Genomic DNA, 17507 nt, shown 5'->3' with positions numbered 1-17507 from the left:
ACCAAAAAGACAGATAACAGTGTGAGTTTGGCTCACAAATTAGTAGCCACATGCTGTAGCTGGGATATATGGTGAACTTGAACACATACAGTTCAGTTTACCTGCTCATTTCTGACCAGTTCTATAATTTCTGCAGTGGCTTAGCAGGGTAATTCTGTGCCTGTAATCCAACAAAATTGCTCCTACATCTAAGTAAAATAGAGCAGTCTAGAGTCATGGCTGAGATTTGGGAAACTGTAATAATCAAATTTTCTGAGGTAATAATTTATTGATAGAAACCCCATCTACCTAAGTCATATGTCCTCTCAGCCTCACTTAGTCCCATCTTCAAAGTTGTTATTAGAATTACTCCAAGATGTGTCAGATTTGAACACCCACATGTCCATCAGTGTGTGTGTGTGTGTGTGTGTGTGTGTGTGTGTGGGGTACACACACCGCTCCCTGGCATCATCACTATTTGAAGCACCACAGGGCCTTTTGGCCAGACAGCTGTGCAGGGGAAGAACTGGATGCAGATGTAATATCCTTCTATCATCCCTCATCAGCTTCACACATCCAGGATGGCTGGAGGCACTGACAGGTATCTACTGCCACTTAACTAAACTCCATTTGCCTGTGTTCTACAACCCCAGACATGCAGGATGAGGAATAAGGTTTTAAAATGGACCAAATGCCACTGGAAATTGGCGTAATAAAATGCTATTTCTGCTGCAGGAACCAATAATAAATCAAGCCTCCGTGTGCAGCTAGAGAAGTGGCGTGATGAAATTGCTGCCAACTTCAAAGCATCTTGTCGAATATGCGTTAAATGACCTGTTTACTGATGTATGTGTAATATGTTACTAGCTCTACTGACAGTTGTTCAGCAGAATGCCCGGCTCATGCTTAATCACATCATTGGCTGGAAAACATCTCTGCAAGCAGTGCTTCACACCGAATTATGGTCACATGTGACAGGTGAACGTCCATTTAAGCTGTTTGACAATGAAACTACTGTAAAGTCTACTTTTCAACACATAGAACTTCCTCGACCAAACATTTAGGGATTTTTAATGTTATATTTTATGTAATAATTTAATGTAATAATTGCTATTGTCTCATACAATTTTGGAAGTGAAAGGGTTACTGTGAAAAAAGATTTATCCGATCTTTTTTTTGTTGTCTGATGAGCTCAGACTTCATAACTATAGGACTTCTTTGGGAACATGAAGGACAAAATGCCTGTTCCACAAAAAAAGTAAAGATAAACCGATACACTTTTTTTCAAAAAGCCTCATAAAGGTAAAAGTATCTGGGCCTTTATTAGGACTTTTGTATTTTTAATGTTTTTTATAAGGTAATCAAACAATGTTAACAGCATTATTGTGCACATGTTTCTATAGTCTTTAATTATCATACATAGAGTTGTTTGACAATTGCATTTAAAGAGGATGTAAAGGATGATTTCTATTTTTATTCCCATTTAATGTCATTTGTTTCAGCTTTCTTTCTTAGGCTTACAGCAAAAGCCTGTCAGATTACAGTTAAGCAGAAAGATAGCTGCAAGATGTCTTAACCTTTTTTTTCTTGTGTGTGTGTGTGTGTGTGTTGTGTAAGCTGTATCTGCAGCTCTAATAGTCATGGTTCAATACTAATCTACACAGATAAACTTTAGTTTTAAAAGGCATAACTCCAGTGCTTAAGTATAAATCTCCGAAGTATATCCAGAACATGTGTATTTATTCGCATTTACAGAAACAAGACACACACACACCCCTTCACTTGCTTTCGACTGAAAAAAACTGTGAAGGTTGACACAGGCCTATCTGTGTTTTACCTCTGGAGTGTCTCTGTCTTTGCTACACAAAATACCTGAAGTACTCATTACACACAAGTCCCTTTGTTGCTTCCATTCAGCATGTCATCAATGACTGAGCTACAGGCCTTCACCGCACCTTCTTGAATCTTGTTTCCCAGGATGCAATGTGGGACAGGGTCTGAACTATTTTCTGTCTAGATTGTGTATTGCTATAGGTCCTTGGTCTATGTGTCGACCCTTCTACAATTGATTTGGATTTAGAGGACTTTTTCCAGCTTAGATCATGAGGTGTGTTAGATCACAGAACCTGGGATTGTGCAAAGCAGCTAGAGCTGAGGTTACAGCAGGTCATCTGAGGTCAAAACAGGCTTTGCAGCTTAAACAAGGCAAAGGAAGAAGCTACAGGCAAATAACGTTAGAAATAGATGTTTACGTGCTTGCCTCTAGTAATTAACATTGCTCTTGATGTAAAAGAAGTCAAAGCTGCATGTATGTTCACCAATAGTCAGCCATGCTGCCAAGCTATAGCCCTGGCCCTTACATTTTTTTGGAGGGCTATAATTGTCTGGAGAGAGCTGCAGTAATGGCCTCAAGTCCAAAGTCAAGATGAAGATCCCTCTGACTCTATTAATTTTTCCTCTCTCCCCACCTGAACCTGTTCTGTACCTATCTCTGAATCAGAGAGCTGCAAAGATGAGGTGATGTCAGATATTCTTCTCACACCTCAGTGGCCTGTCTGAGTTCTTTTCTATGTCCCCAAAGTCGAGGCAACTGCCTGATGACACATGTCAGAGATGACTCCCACGCGTCATGCCAACAAGGTGGAATTTTACTTCCAGATTTCTGCACAGAGCAGCGAAGAAAAATACACCGAAGGATCTTTATGCAATACCTTACATGATCTACAGTTCAGATAACAAACTGTACTTCTATTTATTACATTCTATTAGATTCTGCATCCACTCATAAGTAAAGTGAAGACACAAACTTCATGAAACAAAGTTATTCGGGGAGGTATGTAATCACAGGAGTGTTATGAATGCACAGAGGAGAAAACTTTCCTGGAGTAAGAGGTAAAACCAGATGTTAAATGAGAAAACAAATGTCCAATGAAGCGCACTTCTGTCCCCAACAACGTGGCGCTGCTACACAACATCTGGTGGTTTCCCATCACATTAACGGCACCGCATCTCTGTTTGTTCGGGATATGAGGATGAATGAATACAATTACAAACACAGTAGATCATGTATAGCAGTTTGATTGGAACACTGAACAATGCTGGAAAACCTGCTGAAAAAGTTGCTCATAGAGGTGGTTCGTCGTCATGGCCATATGTATCTGCTTTGATAAATTGCCAACATCTTTGCACCTCTAAGTTCTCTACTTTCTCTCTCAAAGTAAACTAACATGCTTTGTACATTATTTAACATCTACAGTAATAAACTATGTGCATTGATGAACATCTAATCAACCGACTGAACGTGCCACATATTTGAAAGAAATTAATCAAAGGTTAATTAAATCAGAGTAAAGAAATAATCCCAGCTGTTGTATGTTATCATACAAAGTGGAAACGTGACCTAGAGTTCATTCACTGCTCCACCATGGATGAGAAATAACTAGAAACATGCACCAAGTTGATGTAAATGCACCAGGACCCATCACAAACACAAACCTAAGCAGCCACCTCCAGTGGTGCAAAAACTTCAGTTCCCCTCTTTGGCCTCTGGGAGATAGCTCCAAAAGTGAGTCAATGCCTATAGATCTTCATGTTAAATTGTGGCAGAAATTAACAGAAACAATTTAGAAAAAAAGACCATTTTTTTTTAAATCACAACTGTATGGAGGGACTTCTTGTATAACTTGTTTTAACTAGAAAAGGGCATTTCTGAAGAAAATGCAAGTTTGATTGCTGCAGCTGAAGCATTGCTTTGAATGCTGATGTGAAGGATTGCTCTGAATTGCTGGCGAATCAGAGCAATTCAGAGCTTTGTATGCCTCTGTGTGTCAGCCTGTCACTATGGTAACAGCAGAGGAGACCTCAAAAACCACTCCAACTTTGAGGAAAGGCGTGCAGAAACAATTTAGAATTTGAAAATTCTGAATACAAGTTTGATAGAGCAGCAACTAATGAGTGTTTCAAGACTAAAATGGAGTCTGTAGCTTGAAATTTGTAGGAGATACATTTAGCAGATGACACCGAAACTTGAAGTTGACCCGGAATGTCCTCTGTGAGATGAACATTTTGATAGTTGAATGGCTGAAATCGGTCAATGTATGCTGAAGATACGCTGCGCCAAAAAACGTGCGGAAGAATAAAAAAGAAGAAGAAAGAGGGTGAATAACAAGAGTTTGATTGCCTAGCAACGCCAATCAAACTAAAAAGTACATTTACATGTGTAAATCCAACTGCGAGTGAAAACTAATGTCAGTTAAAACATCACAACCTGCCTCCTAATACAGATTTCTATGGCTACGTCCTATGATTGCAATATGATCATGTAGTACATTAGCATAGATATTACTATGCTTTTCAAAAGTGGGTTTTTTTTTCTGTGAGGACATATTGGTGCTTACTGTGATTGTAAGCCCCCCCATCTGGACTCTCAAAAACGGCAGATGCCATTGATGGTTCATCCATATTTTATAAGAAACAACACACAGATTAAGGTGCACCTTAGCCAAACAGCAATAACTCTTAAACTACTCGTTTCCTTGTCCAAAGGCACTATGTTGGCTCACCAGGCCATCTGGTGGTACAAAGTGTTACTACACAATCTCCAGCTAGCTGGACCACAGGAAAGTGAATTGCAGTGACAAAAAGTGATGAATCCATATTAAAAATGGAAGAAAATCAGCTCACAACGACATTTAAAAATAAAGTTCGCTTTAGCTCAAACATCCTAAACAGAATAAATCACACTCCCATACCTTCTATTTCTATTCTTTTCAGACAGCCATTTCCTCTCAGGTGGAGGCATGCATCACTGCTTGCCTGACAAAACTCTCAGGCTGCAAGGCACCACCGAAGAGCTCAGCAGATCTTCTGAAAGGAGGCTGTAACAGTTCATCCAGCTCAAAACTTGGATGCTTGGGGTCAAATATTTCTCTCCAGTGAGACAAATTATTTGTCTCTTTTTTTCTCTCTTTCTCTCTCACACTGCACAACTATCAGTAGAGTCACTCTGTGATTGCTGATGGCTATGCTTTGGCCTCATAATGGAGGAATGAAGTCATTAGAGCAGAGTTACAGACTTAAAAAAAACAAACACCTTTTCCTCCTCCAAGACACCAACTCTGTCAACTCTCATTTCCAAAAACAAACAAGGGAACCTCTAACAGCCTGAAGGGATGACAGGGCTCATTAGGGTCTGACATAAAAATCGCCACTCCAGCAAAACCACACTAGTGGAGAGGGGTGTACTATACACATGTAAGGGCACTTTATTTTGCTTTAAGAGAAAAAGAAGTAGTTAATCTTAAAATATATAATCAACTTGAAATCAGAAAACCACCCAGTGTTGCAGCTCTACTTTCCTCCCCTTTTTAAAATACACTGATAATGTGTGGTAGCGGGAAAACCAAAGAGCAGAACACAAAATCCGTGTTCAGTGTGTGGGAGTGAAAAATAAGAGATATGACTAACACATCGGTTGATGGATTGTATATAAAAACTGTTAAAAATAAGTGTGGCAAAAACATTTATCCGCGCTGACAGTATTTTAGGGGATTCTGAGCTCCATTTGTATCATAGGTTGCCGAGCGGAGAAAAAAAAAAAAAAAAAACACAAACTGACAAAAGCAGTTTTATTAATGATTATGTTTCCAGGTAAGAAGTAAACTAAAACTGACTTTAGGGCTGAGAAGGTGCACCAGTGTTTGCACAAAAGTGTACACAGCTCACTCAAATCAGTGACAGAGGATCCTTTCTGTACAGACAGCCAAATAGCAGCAGCATCTCTATGATATACTGCAAGATATTCCTGTTACATAACCATCTCTACATTATTAAAATGCAACTTTCACTACAGCACACTTCTTTCCTTCCTGAGTTACTGTAAAGTAAATTCAATTAATGTGACCTTGCCATACAGGGCGCGCTGATTGAGGTTGCATATTACTCTTGCTGACTGCACATTTGACAGCTGTCCTCGTGCATATGTGACACACCTTGGCCTGTATTACAGAGAGTCTCAGAGCAGCAAATCAGTGACACATTTTTTGGTGCTACTTTTAGAACCTGAGGTGGAAACTTAAAAAAAAAAAAATCATAGGACATGTGCAGGAGAGCCCCACAGGTGCATTAATCAGAAACTCACTAAAAAATACATGTATTTTTTTTTTTAAATCAACTTTGTGCGAGCTCAGAGCTCTTGTACACTGCAGTTCCCGAAACCATTCATTCACCAAACCACACAGTGTGAAGGAAATGAGCTGTATTCATGGAAAAGCTAGGTGTATTTTTTCCATTTCTTTATTTAATATTACGCAAGGCAGAATGTTATAAACATGTTCACCTTGTGGAAATGGGAGTAGGAGATGAATGGCGTGCTTTGAATGGAGGTTTGTATTTTCCTGCTGGTGTGGCTGACAAAGACATGTATTAAAGCGACTGCAGTATGACTAAATGCAAAGGGCTGTTTTGTGCAGTTAAGTTGCAACTTAGGACGCGACTTGGGATCATTCATTTGTGATTCATAATATATAGTGATAATGATTATGATAATGTTGATATTCCTCTAGAGTGAATAAGATGAAGACGGAGAAGAGGGAAGGAGAAGATGGAGCTAGCAGCTAAGCTATCAACAGGTCTGAGGTACACAAAAAACAGACACAGACACACTTTTTTTCCCTCTCTGAGTCAATTCAAAGTCCACTGTGCCCTGGATCACACAGACAGCCTTTGACAGTAACACCATCCTCTTCTCCTATACGTCCACAAAGCAGGGATCAAAATAACCGCTGACATAAGTCTGTGATGTATGATAGACAGTCTAAATGCTAGACAAATGCCAGCCTGTGCACACATGATGTTCCCCGACAGCACCATTCCCATATTACGTATCGCAGTTCTTTTTTTTCCCTAATTGAATTTGTCTCTCCTAAAATGTAGGCAGCGCCGTGGATTTCACCCTCCACTACCTATTATTTTCAGGTTGTGAAGACGCCTGGAGGGCGGATAAACATCATGGAGCTCTCTCACACTAATTAAGCTCAAAGTTACCATCCTAGCCGGGAGTTCCAAATTTGAGTGGGCTGACTTAGCTGGGGCTAAATCTCTGTGTTTCCACCCCAAGGCAGTGCAACAAACATCAATACTGCATTTTTAATGGAAGTAAACGGGGGCATGCATAATTTGTAAGCCCTGTGATGTGTATTTGTTGCTTGTAAAGAGACAAAAATCCATATTGCAGTGTGTCAAAGTGAGTTTGTAAATAAACTTTGTGTCAAAAATGACACTTAGTTTTTATAGGCTGCAGATGGCTGTTATCACATTCAATCTCAAACACAAGAGAAGCGGATAGTCACACATGTGGAGGTGTGTTTTTCTATGAATTTATTTTTCTAAAGGTTTGACATAAAACTAAGCAACTGAATCACAAATTTGTGAGACACTGGCTGTAGCTTCTCTGCTCTGCAGTGACCGCTCGCAGCGCAAATTCAAGTAAAGCAATGGGAGTGTCATCAGAAAATCATAAGCAGGGAACATGGGAGTAGTGGAAGTGAAGAAAAAAAATTGATTTTGAATCAGGCCTACCTCTTCTGATTTAGCCTGTTCAAAGGCAAACTCCATGGTGGGCACGGCCAGTTGGTTGGCAAAGAAACTCACATCTCCAGGCAACTGCAGCGAGCTGACGTTGGGTCCGGGGCAGTTCCCTCCACGTATGCAGCTCAACAGCTGTCTCTGACAAAGAGCGAGATAAGATGGAGAGGAAGGATAACACGGTTAGATCTGAGAAATTCATCCCAGGAAACATGAAGAGAGCAACAGGGAACAAAACTGGATACAAAGGCTCAAAGGTTACACACAATAAGTTATATATTTGTTCCTTACTTCTATAGTTTATATTTTTATGTGTATGTATCTGCATGCTCTTCAAATCGCTTTTTTTTGTAAATTATTCTATTTTTTGTTGGTACCTTAAACCTTTATCACATCATGGCATTCAGTGTGAGCAGCAAAGTAAGAATTTCATTGTACAGTGAAACCAGTTTTCTTACTGTGCATATGAGAATAAAATGACATCTTTTAATATAAATATTTCTTTATAATATCAACTTGCACCAGTGTCACCAATGGAAATATTTGCCACATCCTCAACATATTCTCACACAGATCATGCTAGCGTAATGCAGTAGATGTACCTAAAACGAATCGGAAGCTCAGAGGGAACCGGGCCTTTGCGGTGGCAGCACCACAAGTTTGGAACGACCTGCCTCTGCACATTAGACAGGCCTCCCAAATTCAGGCATTTACTGTCTTCTGTCATTTACAACATTTAACATTCATCCAAACACATCCATTGAAAATGAAAGTATGCAAATTATCATGTGCTAACTTTAACTAACTGCTAACTAGTTATGCATGTTATTAATAGATATTTATGCCTTTTAATGAATGTCAGGGGGCCTTTAGATCAATAATACTAGTAGAATGACTTCAGCGGGTAAAAATGCTATATTACACTTGTATTTTTGAATGACAACCACTTTTATACTAGCTGTTTGACTAGCATCTAATCTTCTTTACTTAATACAAAATGTACTTTAAAAAATATGTCAATTAATTCTGGAAGAAGTATGCTCTTTTGCAAGTATTTGGATCAGAGGCAAACCCTGGTGTATTCTTGAAAAGCTACAACAGCTACACTTACAATACAAACAAATGGAAAGCTACATATAACATGCAAACATTACCTAACAAATTCTGACATTTGATTTTTCTATGCATGGAGGCTGTCATACTGACTCTGCAACATGCAATTTACAAAACACTGCTGTGTTTCTGCAGGTCTGTGTCACGTTAACATACATTACACTGTTTGGTGACATAGAAAAGGTGTGAGGCTGTTTATTGTGAGCCACACTGTTGTGACAGTGAAGTAGAAAACATTTCCTGAGGGCTGAAGCTAATCACAACGGTCAAAGACAAGTCCAAACTGTACTAAATACAGACAGTGTTTACACAGAGAGGGGGATGAGAAGAGGCTAATTGCACAATTCCAGCCTTTGTCACATTTCACACTAACATGCAGTCTGTCACCTGGGCGGACTGCTCACTGGTATTATTTCTAATTGAAAGAACAACACAGCTGCTGTTACAGGAACTGCTGTGACAGAGTGGGTAGTGGAAGGAAACAGGATGCAACAGTCAATCAACTGGAGGCTTATCTCAACTGTCCACATCCTCCGAGCCCGCCTGATGTCACTATGTTCTCCTGTCACATTGCATTTAATTAGACTTTCCTTTTGTCAAGGTCTGTCAAGGGGAGAGAGCTCTGGTGTCCAATCATCCCACTGTCACTGACACACTCTTGTCAAACCTTTTTTTGTTATTTTATTTTCTCTAAAGGCTGCTGCTCTCTGAACATTACTGTTATGACACAGCGCACTCAAACACAATCAAGCCTGGTAAATAATACCTCTAACCTTGACTCAAAACTTCATTTCTCTTTAATCAGTTTTTATTTTTATTAAATCAGTCCCACAAAAAGGTCTGGAAGGACAAAAATATTTACATGGACATCAATATTCATGAAGCCACTTACAGTTGATTGTGGGAGTTAACAGGGTGGGAGTAAATGCCTGTTCATGTGTGCACAATTTTAACGTTGACTGAGATTTATAATGGGGAACACAGAGGACAGACTAGTCAAAATATTAATACTTCTAATTTTTTTTCGTTTTAACAAGAGAATCCTGTAACTTCTCAGTGAGTTTCAAATGCAGATTAAAACAAATAAATACACCATTAAAATTACACTACTTATCACAGGAAGCAACCAATGGAAAATGTAATATGTACAATGAATATATCTTAGCTAAATTAAAAATTAAATAAGTATTGTACATAAACAGTGTTCTGTTAAAAAATAAAAATAAATAAGTAAATAAAAAATAATAAAACTAAAAAAAAACTGTCTACATGATTGAGTAATTTCTGATCAGCTGTCACATTATGACAATTCTTTTTTTGGATAATATGCAAGCATTGATGTGCAGAGCAAATATTGTGTGTTTGTGTTTATTTATTTATAATAAAGAGGCAGAGTGGAAATTAGATCATTCTGTGAGATTAGTTTATGCACCAGAGAAAGACATCAGTCAAACTTCATCAAGAGAACATAAACTGCAGAACACATATCACAGCCCAGTAAATACTGTGTGATTGACAGATGATCTGCAGCTCCACTGCCAAAGTGCACTGACTACCCAACATGGTCAGATTAACCTCCTGAACGGACCCTGGGCAAAAAATAAAAAATAAATGTGTTGCTGGGCTCCTACTGACCCCTACTATACATGACTTTATTAGTTCCACAAACCACCCGGAGCTCTGCTGCAGTAATTTCCTGATTACTCAACTGATAAAGAAATAATTGGCAACAATTTTGATAGATGATTTGTTGATTACAGTACTTCTGTGCAGGATTAATGGTCTTTTAATTAAATATACAAAAATGGAAGCATTTTGATAACATTTGCTAATTAAGATTAAGTATGAAGAAAACACAGCTCAAAGTCTTAGATCACTGTTTCTGCACCAGGCAGGACGAACAACAGCAGAATGGGGAAGAATATTTCTGCCTGTTACCATAGTTACATATATATTTTTTGTCTTTTAAGTGATCATGGTAATCTTCATAGACCTACATAACTTAGCATGGTGCTGCATTGATGTTGCATTGGCAACCTATACAACTTGTGAAGTAGCAGCTCTGCACACTGCTAATGTAAGCCTGTTGATTTGCTTCTTTTTTGCTATTACATTGAAAGGGTGTATGGTAGGTACGGAAAGTATTCAGACCCTCTTAAATTTGTTATATTGCAGCCATTTGCTAAAATCATTAAAGTTTGACCTCATGATCCTCATGTGCTCTAACATGCACTGTGAGCTGTAAGTCTTATACAGACAGGTGTGTCTTTCCTAATCAAGTCCAATCAGTCTCATCAAACACAGCTGGACTCAGATGAAGGTGTAGAACCATCAAGGATGATCAGGAGAAATGGACGCACCTGAGTTCAATATATGAGTCATAGCAAAGGCTCTGATACTGAGGACCATGCCATATTTCACTTTTTCTTTTTTAATACATCTGCAAACATGTCAACAATTATGTGTGTTTCTGTCAATATGAGGTGCTGTGTGTACATTACTGAGGAAAAAAATGAACTGTAAAGATTTTAGCAAATTGCTGCAATATAAAGAGTGAAACATTTAAAAGGTTCGAAATACTTTCCGTACCCACTGTACCTGGCTGACTTCAGCCAGTAATATCGTCAAACTGATATGTAGTTCTCGAGACCAGCCTTGAGACCAATTTTTGTGGGGGGGTCTGAATACTTTCTGTACCCACTGTATATCAAAAAGCATCTGCAGAGTTGGTCTGTTTCCGGTATGTCTGGATTCCTGTATGTGGCTGCTGAGTCATATGGATCTGTTTATTTTTTTGTTTTTTTTTGTTTTTTTGAAGAATTCCAACTTTAATTTTATAGTTTGACTAAATTCACTCCCACAACAACTTGAACTAAAGTAGAGTACTGTCTTCAGTTGATGTCCCAAATTAATCAACACATCTTCAACATCGGTACAACATCATCCTAGACCACTGACTCTTTAGTAGCTTTTGCAGGCTTAAATGCTAGTTGGATCTTCCAACAGGTAACGCGTATCAATTCCAACCACATTATTCATAATACCCTCACTTGAATAATAAACGAACACACGAAACAAGGAAAACATCTCCCATAGGTGTCGAGTTTGTAGGTATTTTTTTGTCCTAACTTGACCAGAGGATGGGACCAGGCTTCACTGACAACGGTTAAACATATCATTGAAAGCAGGAAGCTGGGGCAGATATGTGTTTTTGTGTATAAGTTTGTTTTACATGAATTTACAGATTATGTGCTGTCATTACAACGACGTCTCAGAGTCTTAGCTGCAGCTAGGTCTCAACCTGCTGTGATATCATTATTTTATACTGAGTGAGATACCATCAGCTGCAGCTTGGAATGACTGAGTGAAACTGTGCGGGCTAAAATGAGCACAAGAGACATAAAAGGATTTGATCTGGAATAAAATATGGTTACATTTTATATGCATCATATTATGTAATGTTGACTTGTCAAACTGTGTCCTCCCAGCAGGTTTTTTAGTAATTTCAGATAACCTTATTATGTCGCAAGTCGCCAGATTTATGAGTCAAATCTTACTCAAGTCAGAATGCCTCAAGTTCAAACTGGTACTGCTCAGCAGCAAATCATGTGAGACAAACACAGCATAACTTCCCTGCAGCCGTGGAAACAACAAAATCCAGCAGTATGTACAATATACTGCAATCCAATTCAATAGTCCTGCAATCAGGGCTGCTTTTCTGTCAGTGTGTTTAGAATGTTCGTCAGCTCAAGAGGTGGTAATTGAACATTTTTAGGTCATCGGTTTGGATTTCATAAGACTCTGAATTATGGTGGATTTGTACAGACTGAACTCTCTGCTCAGTACGAGTGACTGTAGCCTGTCTATTTGTTGGTTGTGCAATTCACTGGAACGCTGCTGTTCAACCAAGATATTGAGTGAACTTCACATGAACTCCATTTGCATGAACTGCCTGATTAGAAAAGACACTAGCACCGCTGAACAATCCAATTTGTGAGCAAGTATGCCATCAGGCAAGCATGAACTGCCCGTGTTTCTATGACTGAACAACATACTGTGGTTTTAGTTCCTGCATCACTGTGTAGGGAAATCTTAAGGTGATAGACTACATTTCAAAAGCTGGTCTGAGTTATGGTTTTTGTGCCCATGTTCACAGACCGTGCAGGTTTGGCTTAAATGGTTAACCTGCCCTGGAAAAACGAGACTTTAGTACAATGTTATGAAATCCAACGGGGTGTGGGATTAGCCAATTACAGCATTGGCAAATTACACTGACATCGACATTCAATTATGAATTGTGGACATTAATTATAGACCACAATTTGAGGAGGTACTGAGTGATTCTGGGCCGTTGCCATCAGTGCTACTACACAATTGAACTACACAGTGTGTAGAGTTGTTTTAGGACATTCTGGTTTCCCTGTTAGCTACATATCTACATTTTCTACAATGTGTTTCCTTGCTGTGCACCACTATGCACTATTATACAGGAAGATACAAAACGTTAATGAAACCTAAAAACCAGCAGATTTTTTTGTAAGTTCAGAAAATGGACAGAGAGAAATGTTAGATTTTGCCATTAAGTATTCATTTAAAAAATGATCAAATATTACATATCTGAGTGATAAAAGTATGTGAACCTCTAGGATTAGCAGTTACCGGTAATTTTAGGGGCCAGATTAGAGTTCATCTCTTCACAGGTGTTTATTAATCAGTTGGATGATAATCAGCTGTCAGTTTAAGCCCAATTTTATTTAAATACGGAGCTACAAAATGTCTGATCAGGCAGGATAGGGTTACAAAATCATCTTTAAAGTGTATGGACTACACAGATCCACAGAAAGGTGCGTACAAATTAAGTGTTAAGTGTTGACTAACATTGATTAGTCCGAAAACAAGACCTGTAGCAGTTTATGAGATCACAAAGAAACCCAAGGTAAACCTGCCACATGGTTAATGTTCATGAATTCACAATCAGGAGAGGAAGAGCTGCGCAGAGGAAATCACTGCTCTCCAAAAACCACACTGCTGTCTGTATGCAGTTTGCTAAAAGTCACGCGGACAAACCAGACTACTGCTGCAAAATCATTTTGTGGATAGATGAGGCAAAAAATTGTGGTAGTGTGGTGGTGTGGTGGTGGTAGTATCATGGTTTGGGCCTGTTTTGCTGCATCTGACCCAGGACAACTTGCTAGCATTGATGGGACAATGAATTCTGACTAATTCTTACACCGGCCAATTCTAAACGCAAATATCAGGACATCCGATCTCTCTGCCTGTAAAGGCATTGTTAAACGAGAACTGAGCTGATGTCTTCAAATTCTTGTCTTCAAAGTCCTGACCTTAACCCAACTGAAACGTACCAGGTAGTTTCAGGTGCAGCATTAGCATTTGAAAACGTACAACTCTAACCTTGTATAAAAGAATAAAGATACGTTTTTCATATGAAAGAATCTAGCTTTAGCCTCTTAGCCTTCCTTTTATCAGATTTTAAAAATACTGCAGCTTTTGTGAGCATTTCAAGTATCCATAGGTCATGGCATTTACTCAACACTTTCAAAGGTCTGTGAAGCCTTTGAATTCTAGCAATAAAGATGGCCGAAAGAAGAAAAATGCCTCAACTTGAGTAGAATTGGAAAATATACATCAATCCAACCAGGGAGAGAGAGGATTTTAAGTCAGGCCGTGTACCTGTACTTTGCTTTTCTCTCTTATAACCAGTCACAGAGCATTAAAAGAGTGTCACAGAAACAGAGGGAGTCAGAATGAGAGGGCAGTCCTTTAGAAATCAAATAAAGAGAGAGAAAGAGAGAGAGAGTAAGAGGGAGGATGCATTGGGAGGGCAGACAGAATAAGCAAGAGGACAGGGAGGGAAGGAGTCAGAGCCAGAGAGCAGACAGAATGGGTAATTTCAGCCTGTGGTGCCACACCAGGAATCAATATTTAATTTCTTTGTCTACTATGATAAGGAGAGAGTGAAATCATTTAGAGATCTCAGCTTACCACTCAATACTACTCTACTACAAATTCATAAGTGTTATGTAGAATGCTATAGCTTGAAATGAGTTGATATCAAGGATATTGTTTTTGTTCTTGAATGAAGCTATGTTAGCATTTAGTTTTACAAATATGAAGCCTGCAGGTTGAGACTGCAAAAAAATACATCATACTCACTTCTGAGAAGTTTTTACTCTCAGAAAATGTTCACAAATAGACAGAGAGCAAATCAGACACACTGGCAAAAAGGAGCACAGGACTAATCAAGGCAAACAGGACGCAGGTGAAACCAATCGACAGAGGACAAGAGGAAAAGAAAGAGGGAAATAAACAAACCATGGTGTGAAACGAAATAGAACTACCAATATAAAACGGACAATAGTTACATTATCATTATGACATCAGCTTAAATTGTGAACGGAATTACATGATGAAGTGGATTAGGCCTCAAAGAACCATCCAGACAAAGATGGAAAAGTCTGAATGTTGCTGTCGAGTGTTTGTGTCGTAGTGTTGTCATAGAAACGCACTCAGTAATGGCACTGTTTCTGATGAAATTCTCAGATGATGCATTTCTCAATGCACTGCAGGCGCTTTACTGCCTGAAGAGAGTGCTATGATGAAAGGAAGATTAAAGAAAAATAGTATAAAGTATAAAGCCATAAACAAGTACATCAACAAGTCCATCCATCATATTTTGATCATTTCTAGACTTATGTATCAATCAGTTCTGACATTTATACATTTGTGTTTTTTCACATTGCTTAATTTATGCATCCTATGCTAATCAGCTAATGGCTTTGATTGAAATCAAATCTGTAGAGCTAGCTATGCTGATCTTAAAGGAAGTCCTTAACTGGCTTGTTTTAAAAAAGAATTTGACATTGATTGTAGTAATTGAAACAAAGTAATCCTGTTTATTTATTGTTGTGTATGTTTGTTTTTGTTTGTTTGTTTGTACTTTTTGTCCTTCATGCTATGTGGATAATTGCTAACAGTGTTGTAGTGATCATACAAAGGCCACTAAAGTTCACATAAAGAGGCTGGAAGGGGTTGGTGGTGGCATTAACCCTGCAGCAAACTTTCACCCAGGAGCCTGGGGTTCATGTCCCCCCCTGACACCACTGCTTTATTTTAGTGATGTATGTACCACAGTGACAATTCCTGCCCCCCAAGCAACAAGATATTACATACTGCCGGCAGATACGTACTCAGTGGTTGTTTCCAAAGACTGGAATATCAACCGTACATAAGGTTTTATTACTGATGACAGGTTGCAAGTATTAGTCCAACCGGATAAGATGGCTTAGACCGAGGCCACTTTGTAGGTTTCAATATGGCTCCTATGTCCAAATCAGTGGGTGACATCCTCACTCATTACCCTATCCCTAAGATTCCATGTTATAGCAACATCACTCATATTGTTAACATTTTCCAATTATGACCTCAGTGAGTCCCTCCTCCCAATTTTATAAAAATACAAACACATAACTCCAAAATTTTGTTCAGTCACTGTACATCAGTATTGTGACAGTGGCAGAGAATTGTGCTGTACCATAATCAGAATGCAATACGTGTGTAAAAATAATACTAATCCTGTTCCACACAGTGGTCATATATACACATATATATATATATATATATATATATATATATATATATATATATATATATATACACACACATATATATATATATATATATATATAAAAGCATCACAAGCCTTTCATAAACTAGGGACTAATACAGCGGACAGATGAGAAAGGGGCACAAACAATAGATCTGAATAGTCCAAAAACTGGTCTCTGACCCAAAAGGGAAATTCCACAGATGTGTGCAGATTTAAAAAAAAAGTAATAATAACAACAATATGACTATTGTCTACTATAAAAGGAAATTATGAAGTAGTATAAACCAATTAGTCAGAACATTTTAAACACTGACAGGTGAAGAGAATAACATTATCTGGTTACCATGGCGCCTGTCAGTGTGTGGGTGTACGAGACTGTAAATGAACATTCTGTACTCAAAGCTGATGTTAGAAGCATAAAAGTAGACAGCAGAAAGGTCTGTGCGACTTTGATCAGGGCAAGTAGACGCGTTAAAAAGCTCATTTACACCAATCAAATCACTTCTCACTGTTGGCAAACTTAAAACACACCCATCAGTACAAAGGCGCTGCTACGTTATACTAACAGGGAAACACACTGTCGTAGCAGATAAGGGAAGAAGAAAATATGACTGTAGTGTGCTGTTACTGTTACAAGGTCGCGATCCTGCCGTTTATTAGTTTATGCTCATCCTATATCATTTTACAATAAACACATACATTTCATTGTATGGAAGCCTTTAAAACACAAAATAGTCCACTATGTGGCTAATAATGAAAAAAAAATGTACTAATCACCAACAAGCACACAAAGTATTTTTTGACAACATACACATACCAACACAGAGATATTTACACTCAGCTATTTACAGCTAGGTAGCAGCAGCAAAGACAAGCAAAAGCATGCTTGCTCAAAGTAATTAAATCTATCAGTTTTCTTGCTCGCCAGAGTCTAGCTTTATGTGGCCATGGTAACCTTTTTCAGCTAATTTAAGACAAAGCTGAGGATGATGATGTGCTGAAGCGATGGCTCAGTAAGCCTACAAACCACTACACAAGTCCAGAAATTCAGAATGAAGTTTGTAATTGTAATATAGCCAGTACAATTGTTAGGACCATTTCAAGCACTGTACATGAGCTGACCATGTTGTAGTACTCCATCATTATGGATGGAGTCTAAGGCTACGTTCAGACTGCAGGCTAAAGTGACCCAAATCCGATTTAT

At 38.6% G+C, this 17507-nt stretch overlaps 1 protein-coding gene across 1 annotated transcript in view; it reads right to left on the bottom strand.

Moving 5' to 3' along the window:
* The window catches only part of LOC114434560 (inactive N-acetylated-alpha-linked acidic dipeptidase-like protein 2), a 202781-nt gene that overhangs the window by 30073 nt on the left and 155201 nt on the right, over positions 1-17507 (bottom strand). The window contains exon 11 of the mRNA XM_028403876.1: positions 7558-7704. Within this exon, the coding sequence (XP_028259677.1) occupies positions 7558-7704 (147 nt within the window). The remainder of the gene's footprint in view (positions 1-7557; positions 7705-17507) is intronic.

This window comes from Parambassis ranga, chromosome 4 (genome assembly GCF_900634625.1).
Source record: "Parambassis ranga chromosome 4, fParRan2.1, whole genome shotgun sequence".
NCBI lineage: Eukaryota > Metazoa > Chordata > Actinopteri > Ambassidae > Parambassis > Parambassis ranga.
The sequence above is the reverse complement of the archived record's forward strand: the minus strand, read 5'-3'. Positions and strand labels throughout refer to the sequence as shown.